Source organism: Bubalus bubalis, chromosome 14 (genome assembly GCF_019923935.1).
Source record: "Bubalus bubalis isolate 160015118507 breed Murrah chromosome 14, NDDB_SH_1, whole genome shotgun sequence".
In the NCBI taxonomy this organism is placed as follows: Eukaryota; Metazoa; Chordata; class Mammalia; order Artiodactyla; family Bovidae; genus Bubalus; species Bubalus bubalis.
In genome coordinates, this window is record NC_059170.1 from 28,713,610 (window position 1) to 28,738,683 (window position 25,074).

At 63.3% G+C, this 25,074-nt stretch overlaps 2 protein-coding genes across 5 annotated transcripts in view; one reads left to right on the top strand and one right to left on the bottom strand.

Annotated features, from left to right (window-relative positions):
* Window positions 1-307: 307 nt before the first annotated feature.
* Window positions 308-6,117, top strand: ADRM1 (ADRM1 26S proteasome ubiquitin receptor). 3 transcript variants are annotated; one of them, XM_025263808.3, is made up of 10 exons: window positions 308-464; window positions 1,182-1,395; window positions 2,039-2,155; window positions 3,488-3,611; window positions 3,951-4,037; window positions 4,594-4,675; window positions 4,898-5,130; window positions 5,278-5,435; window positions 5,582-5,684; window positions 5,886-6,117. In XM_025263808.3, exons 2-10 carry the CDS (start codon window positions 1,183-1,185, stop codon window positions 5,990-5,992), a joined length of 1,224 nt encoding a protein of 407 aa, XP_025119593.1. In that variant the 5' UTR covers window positions 308-464; window position 1,182; the 3' UTR covers window positions 5,993-6,117. The 3 variants fall into 3 exon arrangements, with proteins under 3 accessions (XP_025119593.1, XP_025119595.1, XP_006072359.1); XM_006072297.4 differs by lacking the exon at window positions 308-464 and adding an exon at window positions 613-967; XM_025263810.3 differs by lacking the exons at window positions 308-464; window positions 2,039-2,155 and adding an exon at window positions 601-967.
* A 156-nt stretch (window positions 6,118-6,273) lies between these two features.
* The window catches only part of LAMA5 (laminin subunit alpha 5), a 52,160-nt gene continuing 33,359 nt past the window's right edge, over window positions 6,274-25,074 (bottom strand). Inside the window, exons 29-80 of one of the 2 annotated variants that reach the window (XM_025263807.3) lie at window positions 24,462-24,559; window positions 24,180-24,381; window positions 23,973-24,099; window positions 23,255-23,394; window positions 22,661-22,776; window positions 22,367-22,578; window positions 21,871-22,075; window positions 21,501-21,645; window positions 21,160-21,300; window positions 20,918-21,076; window positions 20,610-20,711; window positions 20,424-20,507; window positions 19,700-19,930; window positions 19,048-19,161; window positions 18,717-18,844; window positions 18,397-18,477; window positions 18,078-18,292; window positions 17,546-17,646; window positions 17,177-17,357; window positions 16,932-17,081; window positions 16,427-16,578; window positions 16,230-16,340; window positions 15,893-16,004; window positions 15,088-15,258; window positions 14,737-14,933; window positions 14,494-14,610; window positions 14,224-14,378; window positions 13,813-13,954; window positions 13,597-13,699; window positions 12,816-12,926; window positions 11,883-12,062; window positions 11,640-11,788; window positions 11,392-11,562; window positions 11,158-11,294; window positions 10,921-11,074; window positions 10,652-10,785; window positions 10,415-10,577; window positions 10,175-10,300; window positions 9,934-10,082; window positions 9,709-9,841; window positions 9,482-9,628; window positions 9,253-9,383; window positions 8,976-9,140; window positions 8,744-8,882; window positions 8,511-8,656; window positions 8,233-8,425; window positions 7,981-8,145; window positions 7,715-7,877; window positions 7,458-7,591; window positions 7,289-7,382; window positions 6,953-7,072; window positions 6,274-6,812 (exon numbers count right to left, since the gene is read on the bottom strand). In XM_025263807.3, coding sequence (XP_025119592.3) covers window positions 6,685-6,812; window positions 6,953-7,072; window positions 7,289-7,382; window positions 7,458-7,591; window positions 7,715-7,877; window positions 7,981-8,145; window positions 8,233-8,425; window positions 8,511-8,656; window positions 8,744-8,882; window positions 8,976-9,140; window positions 9,253-9,383; window positions 9,482-9,628; window positions 9,709-9,841; window positions 9,934-10,082; window positions 10,175-10,300; window positions 10,415-10,577; window positions 10,652-10,785; window positions 10,921-11,074; window positions 11,158-11,294; window positions 11,392-11,562; window positions 11,640-11,788; window positions 11,883-12,062; window positions 12,816-12,926; window positions 13,597-13,699; window positions 13,813-13,954; window positions 14,224-14,378; window positions 14,494-14,610; window positions 14,737-14,933; window positions 15,088-15,258; window positions 15,893-16,004; window positions 16,230-16,340; window positions 16,427-16,578; window positions 16,932-17,081; window positions 17,177-17,357; window positions 17,546-17,646; window positions 18,078-18,292; window positions 18,397-18,477; window positions 18,717-18,844; window positions 19,048-19,161; window positions 19,700-19,930; window positions 20,424-20,507; window positions 20,610-20,711; window positions 20,918-21,076; window positions 21,160-21,300; window positions 21,501-21,645; window positions 21,871-22,075; window positions 22,367-22,578; window positions 22,661-22,776; window positions 23,255-23,394; window positions 23,973-24,099; window positions 24,180-24,381; window positions 24,462-24,559 — 7,524 coding nt within the window. In that variant the 3' untranslated portion in view covers window positions 6,274-6,684. The remainder of the gene's footprint in view (window positions 6,813-6,952; window positions 7,073-7,288; window positions 7,383-7,457; window positions 7,592-7,714; window positions 7,878-7,980; window positions 8,146-8,232; window positions 8,426-8,510; window positions 8,657-8,743; window positions 8,883-8,975; window positions 9,141-9,252; window positions 9,384-9,481; window positions 9,629-9,708; window positions 9,842-9,933; window positions 10,083-10,174; window positions 10,301-10,414; window positions 10,578-10,651; window positions 10,786-10,920; window positions 11,075-11,157; window positions 11,295-11,391; window positions 11,563-11,639; window positions 11,789-11,882; window positions 12,063-12,815; window positions 12,927-13,596; window positions 13,700-13,812; window positions 13,955-14,223; window positions 14,379-14,493; window positions 14,611-14,736; window positions 14,934-15,087; window positions 15,259-15,892; window positions 16,005-16,229; window positions 16,341-16,426; window positions 16,579-16,931; window positions 17,082-17,176; window positions 17,358-17,545; window positions 17,647-18,077; window positions 18,293-18,396; window positions 18,478-18,716; window positions 18,845-19,047; window positions 19,162-19,699; window positions 19,931-20,423; window positions 20,508-20,609; window positions 20,712-20,917; window positions 21,077-21,159; window positions 21,301-21,500; window positions 21,646-21,870; window positions 22,076-22,366; window positions 22,579-22,660; window positions 22,777-23,254; window positions 23,395-23,972; window positions 24,100-24,179; window positions 24,382-24,461; window positions 24,560-25,074) is intronic. The other variant, XM_044927844.2, reaches the window with a different exon arrangement.

Here is a 25,074-nt window from a genome sequence, read left to right on the forward strand (position 1 = left end):
CGACTACTTCCCCAGGTCTAGGAACCTGGCGTCCCGCACGGTCAGCACACCTGAGACACCTTGCCCCGCGCCCCGCAGGCGCCCCCGCCCGGTTCGCGGTCCCAGATCCAACGCCAGCTGCTCGGCCTGCGACCGCTTCGCCGTTCCCGGCGTCGCCGCCAGGGGCCGCCGCCGCGCCCCTATGACACAGCAACAATAGGGGCCGCTCTGGCCCGCGGGCCCCCGGCCCGCGCTTCCTCCGGAAGAGAGCCGCCGGCGCGGGGGCGGGCCGGTGGCGAGACGGGCGGCGGCCCTCGCCAATCGCCCGCAGACTAGCGCCCGCCCCGCTCCTGACGGAGCCCAATCAGCGGCGAGAGCGGCGGGCGGGGCGGGGCGAGCGGGGTGTTCCGGCGGGGCCCGGCAGGCGCTGAGGAGGAAGAGCGAACCCGGACGGCGCCTCTCGGCGGAGTCTCGGCGCGGGCCAGGTGCGGGGTCGTCGGGGGCGGGGACGGTTATGGGGGTGGTCGGGGGCGGGGCCTGCGACGTCGGCGGTCCCCGGGCGGGCGCCGGGTCGTCTGGGGCCGCAGAGGCCGGGGGCAAGCGCGGACGGGGGCTCCCGGGCACCCCGGCCGCCGCCCCGGGCCCGCGGCGCCCGCAGCCGAGAGTGCCGGGCGGTGGGGCCTGCGGGTGGGAGCGGGTCTTCACCCGCGCAAAGTCCTCCCCGGCCGCCGGGTTCGCGTTTCCCCAGGTGCTCGCTCGGGTTTTCTGTCCGAGGGGAGCAAGCCAGCCGCGCTGCAGTTTACCGGCCGTGTGTCCGGTAGCAGCGAGGTTTAGGCCGGAGTCTGGCCTGCCATCCAGCGTGTTAGCGGCCTGTCTGCCCAGCTCGAGGTTTTAAATCTTTCGGAGTCGCAGGCTAATAGATTATTTAAAATGTACGGAACATGGTGTTGACGAGGATCCCCAGCTGCCATGCGCTTTAGATGCACAGGTAAATTTCGGGGTTTGAGAAACGGGAGCAGAAGCTGAGAACCTGGCCCCGTGGGCCGGCCCACCCCGGAATGAGCTGGCCGCAGGTGTCGGGCGTCTGAGGCCTGGCCCGGCTGCGAGAAGCGCTTTCCTTCTGCTCTTCGAGCGCAGCATTGGAGGAGGACGTTAGGGTGTCCGCGGTCGTGACCGGGCCTGCGCGGTGGTGCTTCTTTTAGGATGACGACTTCAGGAGCTCTGTTTCCAAGCCTGGTGCCAGGCTCCCGTGGGTCCTCCAACAAGTATTTGGTGGAGTTTCGGGCCGGAAAAATGTCATTAAAAGGAACTACCGTCACCCCAGATAAACGGAAAGGGCTTGTGTACATTCAGCAGACGGATGACTCCCTCATTCACTTTTGCTGGAAAGACAGGACATCGGGTAACGTGGAAGATGTAAGTGTCTGGGAGTGAACCTTGTCTTGAGGACACCTACCCGCCCCCCGCCCCAAAATGGTCAGGGCAGCGTGGTCTTTACAGGAGGACACCGCGCTCTGGGCTTGAAACAACTGGTTGACAGTTTGGAGTGTGTTGGTGGGGTATGTGGATCTGCTTGTGGGCTTTCTAGTCTCAACGATCATGTCCATCTCCTCTGTCACCTGTGTACGTGTAAAGTTCTGAAGATGAGGTGCCTAAGATTGGAGAAAAAGTGTACAAATCCTGACCTTGATCACAGCCCTCTAGAAAGCTTTCTTTAGCGGTCATTTTATTCAGACAGTATCGTTTTTTTGTTAAGTTCAGGAGCAGGTCAGGGCTGACTTTTTAACTCATCTTGGAATGTTGCTCCCAAAACGTCTCTATCAAAAATCCTCCAGGAGCCGGAAACCCCCCTTCTCTGTTCAGTACCGGGCCCCTCTCCTGGCCCTCACGACCCTCCTGGGGTGCCTGTGACCCTTGTTTGTCTGCCCTGCACAGACCCTGCTGGTGAGGGGCTTGGTCTCTGTGTCCCGGGGCCTCTGCCCAGCCCGCCACACAACCCCAGGCCCGGGCCCGGCCTGTGTTCCTGGAGGTCCTGGGGCCCAGCAGTGCCTCTCTTTAGGATCTGATCATCTTCCCCGATGACTGTGAGTTCAAGCGCGTGCCACAGTGCCCCAGTGGGAGGGTCTACGTGCTCAAGTTTAAGGCAGGGTCCAAACGACTCTTCTTCTGGATGCAGGTATGCAGGTTTTGTTTACTTTTTCTCTTAAAATATTGTCATAAAATTAGGTTAGAAATTTGCTCATGGGGCCTTTGGGTTTCTGTGGGGTTTTTTTTTTTTCCCCCAAAACCCCTTCACATACAAGTCGTATTCCACAAAGGCAGTAATTAGGTCTGTTTTCTAATTCTATTCAGTGTATAAAATAATGGATTTGCCTGGTAGCACAGGTGCTAAAGAATCTGCCTGCAATGCAGGAGACCCAGGCTCAATGCTTAGCATATAGTAGGTACCCAGAAAATATTGTTATTTGAATGACCTATGTTACTTTATTTTCAAACACAATTTTTGAAAAGTGCCAGCTTATCAGAATTAGCTGTTCTGATGGTAGAATTTGCTTTCCCTTACCAGCTGGTGCTGACCCTACTTGCCATGGAACCAAAAGATTCAAGAGTGTCACCGTGTGTGGGGAGTGGGGGTGCGGTGTGAGGGGGGATTGTTGTAGTGGGCTCTGCCAGAGTCCAGAGTGTGTAGCTTGGCTTTGGGGCCCTTTTGAGGCTGGAAATCCCTGGGTCACTTACAGGAATGATTTCTGGGCTGGGTCCCATCTCTGCCTGTGACTTGCTGGTCTCCCAGTGCCCCCTCCAGGGTCATAAGCGCAGACCGGAAGCCAGGGTGAACCCTGTGTGGTGGCTCTGTCTTGTGTCTTCCCCTTTGGTGTGCTCTGGGGGTCTCTGGGTGATAGTGTACCAGTCATGGGTGCTCTGTCTCGAAGTTCTGGGGGTGCCCTCAGGGTGATGCTGCCTGATGACCCCCTGCATGCCCAAGTGCTCATCATCAGCGCCCAGCTAACTCTGGAGGGCTGCAGGCCAGGGCTGGTTGGTGACAGTGGTGTGATAACAGGGTTATTTTACAGCATTACATGTGTTGAAGGATTTGAGGTTTTTTTTTTTTTAAACTTGGGGTTTGATTGAAAACAGCAAAATTCTGTAAAGCAATTATCCTTCAGTAAAAAATAAGTTAATTAGAAAAAAGGTTTGACAACCATTTTTAAGTCTTTATTGAATCTGTTACAATATTGCTTCCTGTTTTATATTTTGTTTTTTTGGCCCTGAGGCATGTGGGATCGTAGGTCCCTGACTAGGGCTTGAACCCTCACTCCCTGCAGTGGAAGGTGAAGGCCTAACCACCGGACCACCAGGGACATCCGGGATTTGTGGTTTAAGGCGGTCACACAGCCTCATCCTGGAGGATAGGGTTGCTTGTGTGCCAAGTGCTCCTAGCGCGTCAGTCTCCCCACCTGTAAGATGGGTGGGCTGCTCAGTTGTGCCTGTTGCTGTGTCCTCCCCACAGGAGCCCAAGACGGACCAGGATGAGGAGCACTGCCGGAAAGTCAACGAGTATCTGAACAACCCGCCGATGCCCGGAGCCCTGGGGGCGAGTGGGAGCGGAGGCCACGAGCTGTCTGCGCTGGGCGGTAATGGTCACCTTCCCGGATGTGCTGTGAGGTTGGAGTCGGTTTCCGCTGACGTGGACCCTGGGTGGTGCGGGCCGGTGGCTAAGCGGAGGTGGAGGATCCAGGTTAGGAGCCCCTTGGGGCGGTTCCGGAGTTGGTCCCTGCTCCTGTCTTCAGTTGGTGACCCGTCTGTGAGCCCTATTGCGCTGGCTCCTGGCAGGAGACACTCAGCGCACAGCTCAGGGTCAGCTGAGATGGGGGCCGCCCCCAGGACCTTGGTGGCAGCGGAGGGGTGGGGGCAGACCCAGCTGGAGGCCCCTGGCCACCGCAGCCCCAATCTGAGCACCTTCTGTCCTGCAGGGGAGGGTGGCCTGCAGAGCCTGCTGGGGAACATGAGCCACAGCCAACTCATGCAGCTCATCGGACCTGCCGGCCTCGGAGGACTGGGTAACACGCCGAGGGCTTGGGAGCCCCTTAGTAGCAGAGTTGGCAGCTTGCGGCTTCTCATCAGCTCTGTCAGAGCCATATCTGTGTGCTGGCTTCCCTGGGCAGGGGCCTGGTTTGCCTTAGGGATTGACCTTGCACCAGGTGGGCAAGGCCTTCCAGGGCCCCCAAGGAGGACACAGTTCCATATTTCAGGGGAGCACAGCTGGCTGAGGAGCAGGGCCTAAGAACATGCGACAGGGATCCTGCCTGGGCCCCCTGGTCTCCCAGGTTGGCTTGTCTGTTGGGGAAACGCTTGTTACTTTGTACTGAATTTGGACTCTGTCCTTGAACTGGGGTGCGTTGGTATTGTCATGGGATGGAGAAATGATAGATTTAGTGGGTTAAGCTGCTATAACACGCCTGAGGAGTCCCAGCCCTGGGCCCCCGCAGACAGGCCCGCTCTGCTTCTTCCCCTGCTTGTCCCTGGGCTGTAGTGCTGGGTGGGTCTGCTCTGTGGTGGGGGAGGGGGCCTCCGGCCAGGCCTGAGTGTTGAATTGTGTGTCCTTGCTCCTTGCAGGTGGCCTGGGGGCCCTGACCGGGCCGGGCCTGGCCAGCTTACTGGGGAGCGGAGGGCCTCCGGCAAGCAGCTCTTCATCCAGGTGAGCCTCACCCCTGGCTCTCTGGTTTCACCAGGTGTTCCTCCTTCACAGAGGCTGGGCATAGGAGATGCTGAAGGACGGAGTAGGCACCTGGGGAGGCTTGTCCTTTTCATGGTTCAGACTTCTCCCAGAGACCTGGCAGCACAAGGTCTGGGGCAGGATGGATGTGTTGTGGTGCCTTTGTAGGCATGTCACCCTCCAGTGTTCCCTCGCTCTCCCCAGCTCCCGGAGCCAGTCAGCAGCGGTCACCCCGTCCTCCACCACCTCCTCCACTCGCGCCACCCCAGCCCCTTCCGCTCCAGCAGCTGCCTCAGCGACCAGCCCGAGCCCCGCGCCCAGCTCAGGTGACGGAGCCAGCACAGCAGCCAGCCCCGCCCAGCCCATCCAGCTCAGCGACCTGCAGAGCATCCTGGCTACCATGAGTGTGCCGGCTGGGCCAGGAGGCGGCCAACAAGGTAACACTGAGCCTCTGCCCCTGCCTCTCTCGCCTCACCTCACCTCACCACACCACGCCCGGAAGTTCCACAGCTGAGTGTCACTGTCCTCTCGCATGGGCATCCTGGCTGGTGTCCAGCCGCTGACGGCCACTGCTTGTGCCCTAGTTGACCTGGCCAGTGTGCTGACACCTGAGATCATGGCCCCCATCCTTGCCAACGCGGATGTCCAGGAGCGCCTGCTGCCCTACCTGCCATCAGGGGAGTCCCTGCCGCAGACCGCAGAGGAGATCCAGAACACGCTGACCTCACCCCAGTTCCAGCAGGTAGACACATGGCCCAGGTGTCCTGCGGGAAGCTTGGTGTAGGGGACACTTGCCCGCCTGCAGCACAGCCCCTGGCACCACGCGTCTTGGTTCCTGCGGTCCCCTTCAGCTCTCTCATGGACTCAGGTGCCTGGCTCTTCCCACAGGCCCTCGGCATGTTCAGTGCAGCCTTGGCCTCAGGGCAGCTGGGCCCCCTCATGTGCCAGTTTGGGCTGCCCGCGGAGGCTGTGGAGGCTGCCAACAAGGGTGGTAAGTACCTGCGCCCCGCCCCTCGGCCACAGGTGAGGCAGAGATGGTCTCCTTGTAGTTGGAGAGGAGGGCTTCCCCCATGTGCAGAGGGCGCCTAGTCTGACGGCCCTGGCCTCCGCCTGGCTCTCCCCTCGTGTCCCCCAGTCAGCAGTGCTGGACCCGGGCCGGAAAGGTCACGTCAGGCTTTTTAATGTGTTTTAGACGTGGAAGCATTTGCCAAAGCCATGCAGAATAGCGCCAGCCCCGAGCAGCAGGAGGGCGATGGGAAGGACAAGAAGGACGAAGAAGAGGACATGAGCCTGGATTAGGTTGCCTCCAGCCACGAGGGCTCAACCCCCAGGTCATTTGGCCTCAGTAGTGGCGTTTGTGATCACACCCTCTCACCTTTGCCCCAACGTGCTAATCAGTAAAAGTCTTTTCTTTTATCTGCCAACTCTGGATTGTCTGCGTGCCAGGTGGGCTGACGGGAGTTGGGTGCAAGAAGCGGCTCTGGGCCTGGGTTCTGACTCAGAGGGACAGTCGTGCTGGGCTCGGGCCTCCAGACCCACTGGGCTGCTTTTCTTTTTCTACATTTAAAGTCGACACTCAGTTACACAAGTTACTTTTTAATTTTTGTTTCAAGAAGCAGGGGGACCTGTGATTTACAGCTTTCTTATTACTGAATATTGGTGGAAGGGAAATTTCATAATTAAATTGAAAGATAAAAAATACAAACCCCCATTTTACAGTGTTATTTACCCTTTCCTTTAGGAAGTGAGATATAACTTAAAACCACTCCCAGAAATAAGACTTTATTACCCATAGAATCTGGAGTCTAGATAAATACACACAGACTTCATCTAAGAGCCACCTGAGGGTGGTGGTATCTGCACGCTGGGTGGAGGGGCTGGGGGTTCTGGGGGGCAAGACCCTGCCTGATGGGGCAGACCACCTGTGGGCTCCAGAAGACCCCTTCGTGTGGCTGCTGGAGCTGTCGGCTGGGGTCCCGGGGGTAGCTGTGCTACGTGGCTGGGCAGCCGCTGGCCCCCACTGCCCCCTGCACACCCGCAGTGCGAGGCCAGGTGACCGACACCTGGTTCAGCACCAGATTCCGCATGCAGCCGTTGTAGGGAGGCCGTTTCCAGGGTTCTGAGGGAGAGGAGGAAAGGGCCCAGTTGGAGCAGAGGCTGGTGTCTCATCAGGCCTGGGCTCCCCGCTCTCAACCTCAGCGCCTGGTGCCCAGGGCAGCCTTCCCCCTCCCCCCGCCCCCAGGCTGAGGCCGCACTCACCCGGCAGGCCTCCGAGATGCAGCGGCACCAGGGCGTTGGCCCAGGTGGCTGGCGCCGGGCCCAGGGTGTGGTTGCTCTGCTGGTCCACCTCCAGCCGGAGCACGTTCCCGCCTTTGGTCACTGCAAGCACAGCTGCCTTGTGGCCGGGCTGGGAGGACTCGCACAAGCCACAGGGCCAGGGGCTGTTCACCCTGTTTCTTTGGCTTTAAGTCCCTGCCACCCCCCCGCTGGAGGCCTGCGGCTGACCCCTGCCGAGTCAGTCCTTCCAGGCTTGACTCTGCAGCAGGTGAGGGTCAGGAGTGTCGCGACCTCCCGCTGGGAGAGGCACCAGCTCACCTGCCAGTCGGTGCCAGCGTCCATCACACAGTGCTGTGGGGCATGTCACCAACGTGGAGAACTCACCAGCGCCGTCGTTTGCCCACAGCAGGACCTGGGGGTGTGAGAGGTCAGGAGGGCCCTGCCAGCCCTGATCCCACCCTGAGGCTGCAGCTCACACCTGTCTTACCTGCTTCCCCAGCACCTGCAGTTCTAGGTACGGGGGCGTCTGGCCCCGGCCCAAGTGGAAGACCAGGCCGGTGGCTGTCTGGGGCCGCACCTCCAGCTCCAGGGCCACGTCGAGCAGTGTGGCCCCCAGGGTGTCTGCAAGGAGGGGCCGTGAGAAGGGGAGGGCTTCGGGCCCCAGGCCCCACCCTTTCTGGGTATCACTATTCTGCCCCCCCGGCCACCCCAAGAGGACTGGGAGGGCACCAGTCAGGGACAGACCTAGAGTGACGGCTCCCCCGCTGCCTGTGAAGAACAGGCCCTTCTCCAGGGGCCCTGAGAAGCAGGGTGTGACCCCCGCCATCCGCGTGGGGGCCCCCAGGAGCCGCCCATCCAGCCTCAGCCTCTTCACACAACCCCTGAACCCAGGGCTGCTGATGGCCACCTGTAGGAACACAGAGTGGGCTGGGGTCAGGCCCTTGGGGTGCTAGGAAGGTGGACAGTATCTGGCTGGGGAGGGGTGGGAGGCTGGGCGAGGTGGTGCTCACTGGGAGCCTGGGGCTGTGGCCGCTGGCAGGAAGGCCCCCCACAAAGAGTGTGTGTGGCCGGGGGCCCTGCTGCCCCTGGTGCTGCCAGCCTGGCCCCTCCTGGCTATGGGCCCAGACCCTGTCTGTCATCAGCTGGATCCGACTTTTCTCCCAGCGCACGGACACCTGAGGGTGGGGAGAGGCACATCAGGGTGGGAGTTCCCAGATGCCCCCGCTACCTCCCACCCCGTGTCCCCTCTCCCAGTCCCTCACCGTATGCCACTGGCCAGTGCGTGAACGCTGGCGGCTCTGGACTCGGAGCTGGGGCCCAGGGCCTTCGGTCTGAGCTACAAAACGTCTGTGGTTCAGGAAGAGAACCAGGGAGGGGCTGCTGGCTGTCTGAGGGACAGCAAGGAGCAGGAGCCCTCGGGGGGCGTGTGGGCGGACGAGCATGGAGAGCTGTGACCTGGAAGCCAAGCATGGGCATCAGCCTTGTGCCCTACCTCCACCCCACTGTGGCACCCCCCACCCTGGTCCCCACCCAGGCTTACCAGTCACTGGGGGAGGCCGGAACATGTGCAAACTCCAGGTAACTGGTCAGGGGACCCCCAAACTGGTAGGCGTCCCGGATGGTCCTGAGGGACCCAGGTGGCAAGCAGGCAGAGTCCTGGGCAGGCTGCCGGCTTCGGCGGGCAGCCTGGTGGGGGTCGGATGGGGGTGCAGGGACATGAGGTGACTTTCTGCCTACCCCAGCCCCGCCGCCCACACCCCTCCTGTACCCTACCTTCTGAGAGACAGTGGCCCGCAGCCCTTGCGGGACCAGCTCCAGGAGCTGGGTGCGAGGGGCTGGGGCGCAGCCTGAGCTCACGTTGAAGCTGCCCAGGTTCTCCTGCAGGTCAAACACGCGCTGAGGCCCCAGGAGCCTGTGGAGGGTGAGGGGTGCAGGTCAGTGGCTGGGGCCAAGTCAGCAGGTTCTTGCCAGCAAACACTGCCCCCCTCATGCCCACTCCGCTCACCGCAGCACAAAAACATTGCTGATGCAGCCACTGAAGTTACGAATGTCACTGGACTTGGGCGAGCCCCCCAGGAGGAGCTGAGGGGGCCCCTCGGGCTGAGGCTGGGGCCGTGGCCCCCGGTAGGGCTTCATCTCCTGAAGCTGGTCGTCCACGTAGAGCCAGACCCTGGTGGGGAGAGTGGTGTTTCCCCATCCTGCCACCCAACCCGCAGTGCATTGTCCCTAAACCCTCAGATTTGCCCCGCCTTCCCTGGAGAGGCCAGGTGAGCCAGGCTCACCCCGTGTTGTTGCTGTAGAAAGTGACGTAATGGGGGGCCCCATCATCAAAACGCTCTTGTGTCTTCAGCTCAGTCCTGGCCAGCCGGAGGGTCACGTGACCCTGCTGCAGGGTCACCTCGCATGGCCCACCCTGTGGAACATGGTTGGGTCAGTGAGCCAGGCTGGGGGCCCAGACTCCCTCTGGCCACACGCCCCCACCCTGCTGCCCTGGAGGTGGGGCAGACGCACCGGGGACTCTCGTTGGAAGAGCAGAGCACTGTCCTGGCTGCTGCGGAAGCCAAAGCCAGAGTAGACGTCACCCGTGAGGGGCACGGCATCGCTGGGGAGTGCCAGGCGCAGGAAGCCGTGACCGTGGAAAGTCATGGCCCGTCCCACCTGCAGGCAGGGCGACTGTGAGGGCCTGCGGTGGCAGCCGGAAAGGGCATGCACGCGGCCGGGGGCGGGAGGGGGCTCACCAGCAGGTCAGTGGTGCAGCCGGCGCTGACGCCCGTGGTGTTCAGCCTCTTGAGATCCACGTACTTGCCCAGGGCCTTGATGCCCTTGATGCAGCCTCGCACGGAGCCTCCAGAGGGGAAGAGCTGCCGCAGGCTGCAGGCACCAGTGTCCACAGGATGAGCCGCGGTGGTGGCCTCCCCAGGCCCTGCCCCCCCACCCCCACCCCTCGCCCCAGACCTGCTCACCTGGCAGGCAGTTGGCTGGGCGGCACGCCCCCCAGGTAGTAGGCATTGGCCAGCTCCAGCACGTTCTCCTGCTCCACGCTGAACACCGTGGTCCTCTCCACGCGCACCAGCACACGCTTCCGGTTGCCCCCCAGCAGGAACACCTGGATCTGGGAGGCGCCGGCACAGGTGGGCACCTTCAGGGGAGTTGCGACCCCCACTGCCCCTCCCCACCCAGGGCCTTCTCTGAAGCCAGCCTTACCGCCTTGCTGGTTGCAGTCAGCTGTGGCGGAGGCTGCTGCAGCGGGCCGGCCTCCTTCAGGCCTGCGCCAAAATCATAGAGGAGCACTAGTTTGCCTTCTTGCACAGCCAGGCACAGGAACTGGTCCTGGGGAAAGGGGAGGGTCAGCACAGCCAGGGGGGCAGGGGAGAGGGTGTGGACAGCTGGCAGGCGGGGGGCGTGGATGGTGGGGTAGGGTAGGGGCATGGACAGCGGACATGCCTGATGCTGCAGGAAGAAGATGATGCCGCTATAGGACACGAGCCGCAGCTCCTGGTCGAAGCGTTTGGTGTTGCTGAGCTGGCTCTCCATGCTGATGCGGGCAAAACCGGAGCCGTCCAGGTAGGAGCCATCTGTGAGCCACGGGTCCCCGGTTGACTTGGAGCTGCCGGTCAGAGGTGGGAGGGTCAGCCCAGGGTGGGCAGAGTCGGAGTGAGGGTCGGCTCAGACCACACGTACCGGGCACATGGCTTGTCCACAGCTGTATCCAGCTGGAAGGTTTTCTCGAAGTTGTAGAGACTGACCACCTCCTCATTGAGTGTGTCCAGTTCGATGCAGCCCCGGTAGCCAGGGAAGCGTAGGGGTTCAGGGGGCTGTGGGCACAGTGCGCAGTCAGGGCAGACCCGAGGGGGGAGCCCAGGCCAGATACTGAGTAGGACTTCGTGGGAGTAGGACTTCGTGGGACAGGCGGGCAGGGCAGCTTGTGCACCCAGGCCGGCCAGGCTCACCATGAAGTTGCTGGGGTAGCCCCCCACATAGAAGACGAAATCGTCCGGCTGGACATTGAGCAGCCCCTCAGCCCCAGGGGCCACCGTGTCTCCCTTGGTCTCTTGGACCATCCGATTCTCCACCGTGACAGACATCCGGCCAAACTGGAGGATCCTGAGGGCAGAGGTGGGAGGTGAGGTGTGGACATGTGGCCACACTCGGAGGTGGGGGAGTGCTGTGGGGACTGGGTGTCCCACCTGTCAATGCTGACGGCCGCGAACTGCTCCCCAATGTCCTCGTCGATGCTGAGGGTCGCAGGCCCTGCCCCACCGAGGCGGTACACCCAGTGCACCCTCTGGCCCCGCAGAGCCACACCCATGTAGTCGCCGGTGGCCTGGGTGACAGGAGACTCAGTGGGGCAAGGCCTCGGGCGCCCCACCCGCTCCAGCCTGGCGCCCAGCTCCACCCAGCCCGCAGAGCCCGCCTGCTACCTGGCGGCCGCCCATGTACAGCACAAACTGGTCTCCTGTGACCTGGCCAGCTGTGGGCTCTGGGCTCTGCAGGTAGAACTTGAGGGCAGTGGAGGCGGCGAGGTTGGTGAGGTCCCGAGGGGTGCGCAGCTGCACCCCTGAGCTCCCGTTGAACTTCATGGGCACCTTGACCTGTGGGGACACACAGCCCGTCAGTGTCCGCCTCCTGGTCTCCCAGATGCCCACCTGGCCCTGGCACTCGCACCCACCTTGCTGGCGGCACCACGGGCCTGGGCGATGAGCTCCCGCACGCGGCCGATGCTGGCTGACAGAGCCAGGCTGGCATTGTGTGCCCCGCGGTCCTGCAGGAGGCTCAGCTTGGCCAGAAGCTGCGGCAGCGTCTTCTCCAGGGTGGACACTGCAGGCAGGGAACGGAGGGGAAGGAGGCCCTGCGTGCCTGGCCTGCCCACCCTGGCCCACCCACCATCGGGGCACCGTGCCCCAGGACCCACCTGAGCGGCCAGCATCAAGCACCACACGGCCCAGGTCCTGGCTCTGCAGGCCCTTGTACTGGCCCTGCCACTGCTCCACATGCCGGTGCATGTCCTGAAGCTGGGACTGCACGCGGGCAGCCGTGTCCTGGGCCTCAGCGGCCACGGCCTTGGCATGGGCTATCTTCTTGCTTGTCTCATCTGCAGTGGGCCGTGTGGAGGCTCAGTCGGGGGGGCCTCATCCCTATCTGGGGAGACCACTAAGACCCCCTGCCAGAACCAGCAACAGGGAATTAACCCCGCTCCCCCTACCTCATGAGAACCTCAGGGCGGTGGAGACTCACCCGCCACCCCCTCCCAGATAGACAGCCCTCCTGTGCCAGCCACACGCCTGAGTGGAGTCCCCTGAGGCCTGCTTGAGTCAGCTCAGCCTCATCTCCCCCTGGTCAGTCCCCCACCCTGCCACTCCATCTCTCCTGAGGTCCTTCCAGAGTCCCTGTGGCCCCCAGGCTGGTAGGCAGGGTCTACTCTCGAGTCAGCAGGGATCCCTCCTGTGCCCTGAGCCTCCCCGGTCCCCAGACCCTTGAGGTGTCTGGGCGTCCAGCTCCAGCCACACTGACCTCTGCTGCTGCCGCCACCTCTGAGCCCACTGAACACCTGTGCCTTCCCCGCCCGCCCTGCGTCCTCTCTCTCCAAATGCTCCCCATTCCTCCTGGGTTCACTTGCTACCCAGGCTGACGTTGGGGGTGCCGTTTGTTTGGTGTCTGATTCCCGACCAGAAGCAAGTCCTTAGGGCTGGGGAGAGTCCCCAGGGTTGGAACTACCCTGGCCCCCTTCCTGGATGGTGACCCCACTGGACAGGCAGGGCTGGTGGGGTGATGCCCGTGTGGGTAGGTGCCCCTTCAGCTCTGGGGACAAGAGGTGGGGGAACTGCAGGGAGGAGACCCACCCTACCTGTGTCCATAGCCAGCATGGCTTGCACCTCCCGGACCCGGGCCGCCAGCTGTTCCTTCCTGGCCCGGGCATCGCGGAGCTGGGTCCCAGTGTCCTGCAGGGTGGCCCGCGCTGCGGGAAAGATGGCTTCAATCCTGAGGAGCCCCCGCCCGCACAGTACAGGCACAGCCACTTCAGTCCTCCTGACCAGGGAGTGCTAAGGCTCACACACACACAGAGGGAGACACCTGGACACAAGGGCCATCGGCTTGGGGGAAAGCACTGCACCCCAAATCTCAGAGCAGCCTCCTAGGCCCACAGCAAATGCAACCGTCCCATTTTATAGGTGAAACAATGGAGACTCAGAAAAGCTAAGCCGCTGCACATGGCCACCAGCACCCTGAGGTGCTCACAGCAGAGGGTGCACACACACACCCCCACCTAGCCCATGGCCTGGCACACACACACCCTCAGCCAGGACAGCAGAACCATCATCTGGTTCTCGTGTCCTCTCCCCATGACCTGGCACACACATGACCCTCATCCAGGACAGCAGAACCATCAGCTGGTTCTCGTGTCCTCTCCCCGGGCCCTTCCACGTCCTGGGGTCCTGTCACAAAGTCAGGGTGGGCAGGCCTCTGCAGGGCTCCAGGAGTGGACTTGCTGGGGCAGTGGGGAAAATTAACACCCATGGCAGCTGCCATCCTGACTCTCACAGTGACAATCCACGAACCCCCACACAACGTAGCTGGAGGGCAAGAGTCCCACAGAGCCGGGACGCCCCTTGGGACATGACACTCACCGAGGTCCAGTCTTCGCTGCTCCCCCAGGACGGCCTCCTCCAGGGCACTGCTGTTAGCCAACAGCTCCCGGGCCCGGGGTGCCAGGCCCCGCTGCACCACCATCTGCAGACGCGGGGATAGGATGTGGTTTAGCCCTGCCCGGAGGGGCTGCCAGGAACAGGGGCTGCAGCCAGGGCTGCAGGGGGTGTGGGGGTGTGGGAGGGTCAGGGCCTCACCGCCCACGTGTGGTTTGCCTGTTGCCGGGCCTGCTCAGCAGCGCCCTCGGCAGCCTGCACGGCTTGCAGAATGCTGCTGTAGGCGTTGGCAGCCTCAATGGCCCTCTGGATAAAGCGGTCCTGGTTGACTCCTTGGATGATGCTGTAAGGGGAGGCCGGGGAAAGTCCGAGGCTGGAGTGCGGGCTCAGCCCAGCTCACTGGCCTCCCCATCACAGCTGCTGGGCCTGCCTGCCTGCTGGCCCCAGACTCGCGGCCTAGGTCATAACCCTCCACCACCCAGTGTACCTTTCCTGCTCCTGTCTGCCAACTTGGGCCCCAACTTCTGCCCAGCCCTGCAGGAACAACGGCTACTCCATCTAAGAGCTCTCGCAAACCAGCTCTGCCCCACCCATCCTGTTTGGGTCCCATACCTGGAAAGGTTGAGCGCCAGCTGGTCCAGCTGCCATGCGTGGGCCTCGGCGGCCTCTACCAGTTCTAGTTTGCTGCTCGCTGGGGAGAAGGCATGCATCTTCTCAAGCAGCGGTGTCCGGGCGCCATCCAGGCTGGCAGCAAGGTGCTCATACTCCTGGGGTGAGGAGTATGTAAGGGGGGACCTTCGTCCCCATCCCTGCTCACTCAAACCTGATCTGGGCGTGCCCGCCCCCACTGAGTATGCAGCCCTTGGGGAGGGGGGTGCTCACCTCCCTGGCCTGGTCCATGCCACGCAGAAGCTCAGAGACCCGGGCCAGGGTGTCTCTGGCAGCTTGCAGAGTAGCCCCCAGAGTGGCATTGTCCCGGGACAGCTCCTGCTTCCGTTGCTGGAGATGATGGGGAGAGCGTGGGAGGTAACAGAATAGAGGTGAGGTGGAAAGTAAAGGGGTGGGGGTGACGGGGTGAAGAGTCCAAGGGGGCAGGGAGGAGGAGGGGCGCGGCCAGCTCTCTACCAGGGCTTCCTCCAGGCGCTCCTGGTTGCGGCTGTTGAGCTCCTCTGCCTCCCTTGTGGTGCCCACTGCTCGGTTCAGGGCCTCCCGCAGGTCCATGAGTCCAGCCTCATACTGGGCCAGCCGGTCTCGGGTGTGTGTGACCAGTGCCTGGTTTCTCTCCCAGCGTCTGGTCAGCTGCTCCTGCACACGGTCCAGCACTGGCAAGGCCCAGTGTAGGAATGGTCACTCGGGCAGTGCCCCCTAGTGCCTGCCAGCCCCCATCCGCCCTGCCAAGCTGATGGGACGCCAGTCTGGGCTGGCCTCAGCCCCAGGGCCCTCCCCACTCTGCCCTGCTGGGCGGACCCCACTCACATCGCTGGGCCTCCCTCAGCTCGGCCTCAGCAGCTGCTCGTGGAACCCCCAGGTCACGTGCTCGCATCTCCTGGAGCAGCCGTTCCACTTCGGCCAGCACCCGGCGCAGTTGCTCACCCGATGGGACTGAGGCATTGGCCGGTGCCAGACGGTCCGTCTGGGACTCTAGCTCTGTGGGGGTTTGGGGAATGAACGGGCTGTCAGGGCCCAGGGCTAGCCTGCTGCCAAGCAGACCTCTGTCCACTAGCTTCCATCCAGAAGCCCCTGGCCAAGCCTCTTCAGACACTCCACACATGAGTTGGCAGGCCCTGGACAGAGATCCTGCTCTAGGCCACGACTCTGAGGCCCGCCTGGCCTCTGGCCCATGTCCCCTTGCCTCCCGCAACCCCCATGGCAATACCCCCACCACTCCCTTTGCTCAGCCCACTCCTTGGCCCCCTGGTTTAACCATCTCTCCTCCCAGCCCAGCACTCAGTTGCAATTTCATCTCCTTCTAGACCCTGGCATGGGCCTGGTCCCTTCTGATCTCTTCTTGTAGCACGTGTCAGGTTGTAACTAAGGCTCACCCACCACTTTTCCCACTTTGCAGGGACCACCTGCCCAGCCCTCTTGTTCTGGCCATGTGGGCTGCCCCTCTCCCCTCCCTACTCGGACCTGCTGTTTCTGTGACCAGGGCACCATCTCCCTGTCTAAACACCCCAAAGTGTGTTTAGAGGCCAAGCCCCCAGAGGCACACCCCCTGCCCTCAGCTCGGAACATCACTCTGCTCAACTCTCCCCACCCGCCCAGCTGGGCCAGTGCCTACCGCTCAGGGCAAGGTCCACAGCCCGGATGGCTGCCAGCAGCGTCTGTGCCCGGCCCAGCGTGGCCTCGGTGCTGTCCAGTAGTTGGCCAGCCTGGGCTCGGGCTCTGGTGGCCTGTGGACAAAGTGCCCCATCAGGCCTCAGCCCCTGCTGGCTGGGGAAAGCCTAGGAGCCTGGGGAGGGACCTTGAGCCTGAGCCGAAGGTCAGGGGTGATTCTGGATGGTTTGGGGCCTGAGGAGAGAGACTTCTCAGGGAGGGTTCTGCTGAGAGGGAGTGGGGGCTTCTCTGGAGGAGGAGTGTTCCAAGGGGTTCTGGAGCGGGAGTCCCCAGGGGCCTGCCTGGCCATCCAGATGCTGAGTGTTCTGCCCGAGGCTTGAGGTCTGTCGTTCCAGTGCCTCCAGCTGCTGTGTGGTCTCATAATGGGGGCCTGGGGGGCTCCGGAGCTGGTTCTGGGGGAGAAGAAGGTGAGCCTGTGACCCAGGACGGATAGGCTGGGGGCCGGGAGAGGGTGCCTGGGGGTCGGGCAGGGCAGTACCTGTAGGTTGGTGATGGAGACGTTCAGCCTGTGCAGCCTGGCCCAGGCCACAGAGCTGGCGTTGATGCCACTCAGCTGCTCCCGGATGGCAGGGAGGAGGGCGCCGGCCCGTTCCAGGTCGTCCAGGAGAAGGACCACACAGTGGTCACACACTGCAGGCAGGGGGCAGGTGGGTGCAGGGTGAAGGGGGCAGGGAGAGTGGGGGCATCAGCATGGTAGAGATGGTCACTGGAGCTCACAGAGATATAATGGGGTACTGAGCTGGGCTGAGGGTGATGAGGTGAGTTGGGGGTCAGAGGTTAGCATGAGGGTCTCAGGATCAACAGGAGGACAGTTATGGGGTCTCAGAAAACAAAGGCAGAGCTAGGGCCAGGGGGCTTCTCTGGAAGTCGAGATGAATGTCAGGGTCACCAGGTCAGCAGAGGGCTGGGACCTGCACTGCCCCAGGGCAGGGTGAGCCAGGTGTGTTTCGGTGGCCAGGGCAGTGGGCAGGACAGGGACGCACCTTCACAGTGCACGCCGTGGCCCCCAGGTCCTCCTGGCACGGGCACCTGGTGCTGGTGGCTGCAGGTCTCACAGCGTTCCCCACTGAGCCCAGGAGGGCACGTGCAGCGGCCCGTGTGCAGATCACAGTGGCCTCCCTGGCACTGGCAGCCTTGGGTGGGAGGGGCAGGAGAGGCGGGGTGAGTAGCTGGCTGAGAACCCTGGGGGTACTCGCCACCCCAAGGTACCCCGCCTGCTCGCACTCACGCCTGCAGCCCTGCTCGGGGAGCCCCCAGTGGCCGGGGGCACACTCGCGACACTGGGGTCCCCCAGTCCCTGGCCGGCAGTGGCACTGCCCACTTTGGGGGTGGCACTCGGAACTCTCGGCGGCTGGTCCACAGGCGCATGGGCGACAGCCCTCGCAGCCCTCGAAGCCAAAGTGTCCTTCCTGAGGGCACAGACTGCAGTCACGGCTCTGCCCAGCCCTCAAAATCCACCTTCCTTCAGCCCTGGAGCCATGAGGCCCCGCCCACACAAAGCCCCGCCCCTATCACCCTGAGCCCCACCCACAAACTCCCCCCCTCCTACCGAGCCCCGCCCCTACATCAAGGTCCCGCCCCTCCCAGGCAGTGCTACCTGACAGCGGTCACAGTGCAGCCCAGTCACACCGGCCTTGCACAGGCAGTGTCCACTGTGGGGGTCACAGGCCTCTGTCCCGCACGGGGAGCAGTCACACCCTGCAGAAAGTCACCCTGGGAAATCACCCCAGCTTCTTCCTAGCCCTCAGAAGCCCTTACTAGGCTCCTACTCCACATGCACCTTCTTCCTGCCCCAAAGGAAGCCCCCAGACGCTTACTTTTCACCACCTCCCTGCTCCATCCAGGTCCAGACCACACAGCTGCCTACTCACTGTCCCACTGTGCCCAACTTTGCTGCAGCCTGGGCTCAGCCCCCAGAGGAGCTCTTTGGGGAGCCCTGCCAGAGCCCTCCTGGGAACCGCCCCCCCCCAGGAGAGGCCAGAGTATCCAAACAACCCCTGGCCCGGCCATGGGGGTGCCTGATCGTGAGCTCAGGGGGCCTGGTCAGGCCCACACCATCCATGCTGGGCTCAGCCCAGGACACAGCCTGCTCGGGGGGGACACCCCTTGTCCCTGCCCTCCCCGCTTACGGGTGCAGTTGCCGGGCAGTAGGGCATTGCCATAGAAGCCAGGGGCACAGCTCTCGCAGCGGGGCCCGGTGGTGTGGCGCAGGCAGCCGCGGCAGGCGCCTGTTAGGGGGTCGCAGTCGCTGAAGAGCATGTTGGGGTCACCGTTCCCACTACAGTCACAGGGCTGGCACGAGCTGCCCAGCACCAGGGGGTTCCCGAAGAAGCCGGGTGCGCACCTGGGGGGGTGGTGTGGTCAGTGGGTGGCAGTGGCTCAGGCACTCAGTGCCCTGGGCCCCTCAAACAGACCCTGCCCCTACTCAGGCACTGCCTCCCAGCTTACCGCTCGCAAGAGGCCCCAGCGTAGCCGGGTTTGCAGAGACACTGGGTGCGGCCCCCTCTCAGGATGCAGCCTGTCGCGAAGCTGCAGAGACGGAAGTGGTCATCACATACTGGCGTTCTCCAGGCAAGCACCTGTGTACTCAGGTGGGGCCAGGCACCAGGTGCTGGGGTCCCCACCTCATGGGCCCATCTGGCTGCACTGGCCTCCACAGAGGGCAGTGTTGATTCAACCAGCCGTGGGGGTAGTGTTCCGCTCTGGGTCTATAAAGACTCTGGGCCACCAACCAACAGTCGGGACCCGGGGTGGCTGGCCCAGCTTACTTGTTGGAAGGCACGGCCAGGGGGCAGGGGCAGCTGATGCAGGGGGCTGCAGGGTCCTCGGACCCAGTGCGCACGAAGCCGGCCTGGCAGCGCTCGCAGTGGTCGCCCTCAGTGCTGTGCTGGCAGCCCTGGGCAGAGGGAACAGTTCAGCACCCACAGTGGAGGCCTTGCTCCCACCAGCTCCATCCCCAGCCATGCAGGGTCCGTGCCCAGGGCACCCACCCCTGTCTAGACCTCAGCATACCCACAACCACAGACCCGAAGGTGCCCTGGCCTTCCCTACTCTGTGTCTTTGGTGCCTGCTTCCCACCCCCCACAGGTCCCTACTTACTACACAGACGCCTGAGCCAGGGAGGCAGCGGTCTGAGTGGCCGTGGCACTGACAGGGGATGCAGCGACCCAAGAAGAGACCTTTGACGTCCCGGTAATAGCCAGGGGCACACTCCTGGAGTGGGTGGGCATTGGTGGTCAGGGAAGGAGGCAGGGCCAGCCTGATGTGGGGGTAGACCAGGGACCATACTCACAGGTCAGCCCTAGGGGCCCTGACCCTGACGGGCTGAAGGCGCGAAGTCAGAGCCCACAAAGCCACACAGAGGCCCTGGCTCAGGGCACCCCCACCCCCCATTCTCCCCTAGACACTTCCAAGTGGGTGGAGGGATGCCCCACAGGTGAGATGGGGAGGAGGTGAAGTGGATGCTGTCTGGGTGAACTGTGGATGTAAGATGAACTGGGCACTAAATGAGTGAAGACCAGCTAGGGCACACGGGCCCGGCAGGGAGCAGCTGACAGTGGACGAGCAGATGGTCGAACAAGCAGCCGGCTCGGCCTGAGGCGGGAAGGCTGGCTGCTAGCAGGGTGATGCCCAGCAGGTATAAGAGGAGAAGTGGGGTGAGATGGAGACAGAGGCCAAGTGTGGATGCTTGGGGACGTGCAGGCTGGGGAGGGGGACCACTTGGCCCTGGTGCCCACCTCCACTGCCTCACCTGGCACGAGTCCCCACGGTAGTTGGCAGGGCACATGCATAGCTCCACATTGCTGGCTGGAGGCCCCCCACCCATCTCGCTGGCCACCTCCAGCGCCACCCTGCGCAGGGAGATGGCCGAGGAGGCCTGCGAGAAGAGGGCACGGATATGCAGCTGCTCCAGGCCAGCTAGCACCATCATGAGCTCCTCGCGGGACACGGTACTGTGGGTCTCCATGTGTCGGAAGTTCCCCTGCATAACCACGACAGGGCTCACTGTGGTGGCCACAAGAGGGCACAGCAGGAGCCCAAGACAGACCCTCCCATGGGGGCAGGGGCACTCAGAGCACAGGAGGCGAGCGTGGGGGACATGTACAGGTGAGCGACTCCTGACCTGAGAGACAAAGACTTAACTCACAAAAACACTAACTGCAAACACAAAAGCGGTCGATTTGAGCATACTGAAGGTAAGACTGTCTGTGACCCCGAAGAGATCTTAGAAAAAGACGCACGGGCTACAGATGGAGAGCAGACAGCACAGCTCTGAAATCAGGACACAGGCTGAACATCAGGAATGGCACAACCCCGCCAGAAAAGAAACAGGCAAAAAAGACAGGAGTGGGCAGTGTGCAGAGAGAACCACAAGGGCAGCGCATTGGAGGAGCTGACCCATTCTGCTCCTCGACGCTGTTCTACATCACAGGGAGCAGGCCCCGCAGCCCCAGGGACCAGGGACGACCGCTCACCTCCACCAGCTGCAGCGCCCCATGGTGAACATCGCCAGGCGCTGGGTACACCGGCTCCAGGAACGTGATGCTCATCTGGTTGCCCTGGGGAGGCACATGGGCGGATGAGGGCCAGGAAGCTGGCTGACCACAGTCTCGGCTTGGCTGCGCCCGCTGCCCACCCACCAAGATCCCCTGGTCGGCCACCTGTAGCACCACATCCGGCCTGCTCTCCATGGGGTTGAACACGTCCCCGCGCTGGGTCTCCGAGTGCAGTTCGTAGCGGAGGGTCCCGCCATAGGATGACACCTGGAGGCCAGATGGAGAGATGCGACTTGGCCAGACTCAGTCCAGGGGCCTGGAGTCAATTGCAGTGGTTCTGGGCACCCTGGGGCTGGGGGTACGGACAGGGCCAAGCACCCTCACAGAGCCTCCGCCCTCCCTGCTTGCCCTCAGCCTCCAGGAGGCCCTGGATCCTCTCAAGGTGCCCTCCCGGGGGACACTCGGCTGCTCACCCGGTCCCCCAGGTAGGAGGGTGGGGCCTGCCAGTACAGCTCGGGGATGGCCTCGGGCACACGCTGCAGGTCTGCGCGAAGCATCAGCACCTCCTGCCGCTCGTGGGGCACCACCTGCCGGTCACCACTCAGCAGCGTCCAGCCCTCCATGTCCACAAACTGTGGGGCACAGAGATGGGTCACACAGGCTCATGTCCAACATCCACGCGGGCTGATGTATCCCTGCCTGCCTGCCCACACACCTCACGACGGGCATAGGTCGAGCTCCGGCAGCGGTCAGTGGCCCCGAAGCAGAAGCAGCGGGTGCAGCCTTTGGGGTTGGCAACATCCAGTGAGAATGTCCCCAGGCGGCACTGGTCACACCTCGGGCCCTGCACGTTCTCCTGAGGGTGGGAGGGCACGGCAGGGCAGGGCAGTCAGCCATGTGTAGGGGGTCCAGCCAGTGTTGCCTGTCACCCTGCAACTGGGCTGGCTGTCCTAAAGTGTTCCAGGAGGCCCCAGCCTCCCGGAGAGGATGAACTTCAGCTGACAAAGCAAGATGAGGGATGGGGTGGGGAGCAGGCTGGGCCGGTGGACCCCTCACCTTGCAGTAGCACTGGCCTGTGAGGGGGTCACACGTGCCGGGCCCAGAGCCTGCCTCATGGCAGTCACAGGGGCGGCAGCTGGGGAAGCCGTGGAACCCGGGAGCACAGGTGTCACAGCGGCGTCCGGCCACGTTGGGTCTGCACCTGCCATGAGAGGTCAGGAGCTGGCTGGGCCTCCCTCCACCTGCCCCTTATGTTGAGACGGGACCAGAGGTGTCCGCCCACCATGGTGATGACCCCCCAAGAGCCAGAGGAGAGGGCGCTGCTGAGCCCCGGGAGACCCTGCCAGGTGGGGATGGGGTCAGGGCTTGCCGGCAGGGGATCCGGAACTGCTCCAAGGCCACAGAGACCCCCAGCACAGGCACTCACTTGCACTGGCCACTGTCCACATCGCAGGTGGGGTCCATGAGCTCCTGGACACCGGGCCCCGAGCAGTTACACTCCTCACAGCCCACCAGGGGGTGGCAGCCAAAGGTCTGGGGCTGGCAGACGAGGCAGTCGGGCGGGATGGTGCGCGGGGGGCAGATGCACTGGCCTGTGAGCTCGTCACAGAGGCGGCCGCTGCAGTCACAGGCTGTGGGTACGGGCACAGCCCCCGGTCAGAAGGCCCGATGGTGGCCCTGGGGGCACTGAACATGGGGCGGGGAGCGAGGCCACCCTACACCAGCCTGGATCCACCCACTCCGGGCCCCAACTCCCAGGCAGCTCCTCTGATGTGAGGTCAGGTGCTCAAAACTGCTATCCGGTCCCCAGGACCTTCTGGACAACAGGAGGGGGCAATGCTAGTCCACCAGCTCCAGAACATTCTCCTGACCACTGTTGCCTGGCGGGCACCCCTGGGCACTCCCAGGACTGGGGTACTCACGCCTGCAACTGGGGAAGCCCCAGTAGCCAGTGGCACAGCGGGAGCAGTCGCGGCCGATGACATGGGCACGGCAGGGACACTGGCCCCCAAAAGGCTCGCATGTGGGGCCCATGGCGCCCACCTCGTGGCAGCCGCACGGCCGAGCCCCGTTGTTGTAAAAGAGTGAGAGGGAGGTGGCAGCGCTGCGGCAGAAGGCGGACGAGCTAGAGGGGCTGGGAGAGGGGTGGGGTGAGGCCAGCTGTCAGCCAGCTACACCCCTGCACACCCCCACCCCTAGCCCCGAGCCCAGCCCACCTGATGTGGTAACCGTGGGTGGCGCACTGGCTGATGAAGTCGTAGGACTTGTCCAAGGGCTCCTCCCGCAGGTAGCTGGAGCTATAGGCTTCCTCGGGGACCACCAGCACGTACTCCTAGAGCATCAAGGCCCAGTCACCTCCTGTGGGCCCAGCGCTTCTCTCCCGCAGGCCAGCATCCGGCCGGATAGAATCATACCCTGTCCTGGGCCCTAGCGAGGCTGCCAGGTTATGGGTCCCTCCCTGGGCCACTCAGAGGGGAGGCCGGCCTTTGCCGCCAAACAGAAGCTCAGGAACAGGTCGTGAAGAGGCAATTGGGCTCCTGGTGCCCCCACCCCTTTCTGCCAGACACCCCTGTCTCCTTCCAGGCCTCCTCCTCCAAGAAGGCCACTCTGACCAGCAGGGCCCCCAGGAGCTGGTGGGTGTCATCTTGGCTCATGGACCCCAGGGCCTCTCAAGATGGGCCTGGAGGTCCCTAGATGCTGCTGCCCTGGCACTGGGCTCAGAGTCGCCTGTAAAGAGTAGGGGACACGCCCTGGCAGGGTAACCTTTAATGGTATGATGGGTAGAGGACAGACACCAGCCTCCAACTCACCAGCCAGAGCCACCGGCCCTCGGGCACACGCACGGTCACAGTGAGTTCGCTGTCAGTCACGTCCAGGATGGCCCGGCCCTCGCACACCACCAGTGTGCGGCAGCCATAGCCATGTGGGCAGAAGCTGGCATTGGCGTGGCCTGGAGGCGAGAAACAGTAAGTCAACACCCACCACATGCAGACTGCCCTGCCCCACGGCCTCGTCCCAGGAACCCCTGCAGTCGCCCCGGAGGAGGGGGTACCCACGGGCAGCACGTGCCACTGTGGACTGTGCATCTGTGAACATGACACGGATGCGTGACCCGTCCAGAGGACCACAAGGCCTGGCACACTCATGCAACATGAATTGGCCATGGTCATGTACAAGGGCTGGTGAGATGCAGTAGTCTCTGGGCCCCAGAGAGCAGAAGGAAACAAATACATATGGGCATGTGTCCCCAGGGAGCCCTCAGTCACCCTGGCATGTGGTGGGGGAATTCTGAGTTACCACACAGACGTGAGGGGCAGGGGCTGCCACCCGCCATGGGCTGGGGCACCCCGTTTGAGAGCCAAGGGCAGGACAAGGTGTGTGGCCCTGTCACTCACAGCCAGGGCATGGGCCCCGCTTTGTGGCCACGTGAGCTGTGGACCCAGCTGCACCCTATCCACGTCCTGTGTGGGCTGTGTGGACTAGACCCCTGACAGCCCTCTCACCCAGGGGTCCACGCTCTCTGCTCACCCTGCCAGACGCGGCCCCCATTGATGAGGACCTCCACAGCAAAGGTCGGGTGGGCGGGCTGGTAGCCATGCAGCAGGAAGGCGTAGCGGCCCAGGGCGGGCACATGGGTGGTGAAAACCACGGTGCCCTGCAGGGAGAAGCTCCGGTGAGCCCACACCAAGAGGAGCAGGGTGCCCACGAGGCTGCGAGTCCTGGCCAGGCCCTCACCTGGGGGTGGCGCAGCAGCGTGGGCTCCGCGGCAGGGTCCGCAGCAGTGGGGGGCCGGGGCTGGGGCCCGGGTGGGGGTGCGCCCGGTGTCAGCTCCTGCGAGCGGGTCAGCGGGAGGCCGGGTGGCAGCGGCAGCACCTGGCAGTCTCTGAGGAGCACGGGCTGAGGCGGTTTCGGGAAGCGGGAGGGCACGCAGGCGGCACTGGGGCAGGGGATACACCGGTGAGCTCCTGTGTCCCCGCCACCACCCTGCCGCCCCCGCCAGGCCCCCAGCCCCACTACCTGCTGGGGCTGAAGGCACCGTGACTGCTGATGCAGTGAACTCGGGGCTCCACGAACTCTGAGCTGAAGGTGTCCGTGGGTACCAGAGTGACGCTGTGCTGTGGGCAGCAGATGGTGTGGGTATGAAGGCAGGTGAAGCCCAGCCACACCTGCCCAGGCTGGTCCGCCTCTTGGCACTGAGTCCCTGATCCCCATTCAGCCTGCTTCTCCTCTGGCCGCACAGACCCCAGCCCTTGACCGAGGTTTCTGGGCCGTGGAGCGCCTTCCAGCCCCACCCAACCTCAGGCCACACCTCCTCTTCCTGCGCCCTTCCCACCATCCGCGGTCACAGGGCAGGACCCAGCCCAGGCAGGTGCTCTGCATGCCAGGGCTCGTGAGCAGCCGTCTCCACCCTGTGCTGTCCCCAAGGTGTAGAAACACGTGTGACAAGTATGGTAAAACATGGCATCACAATGTGTCCAGAAAAACCTTAAGAGCGGAAACAGAAGACTGCGAGACCACAGCGACAGCTCAGGCCACCCCAACACAGCGTCCGCAGAGAAGACAGCACACCCATGTGACTCCCGTTACGGCAGGTTCCAGAACAGGCACACTAGGCGGCACAGCCAGTGTC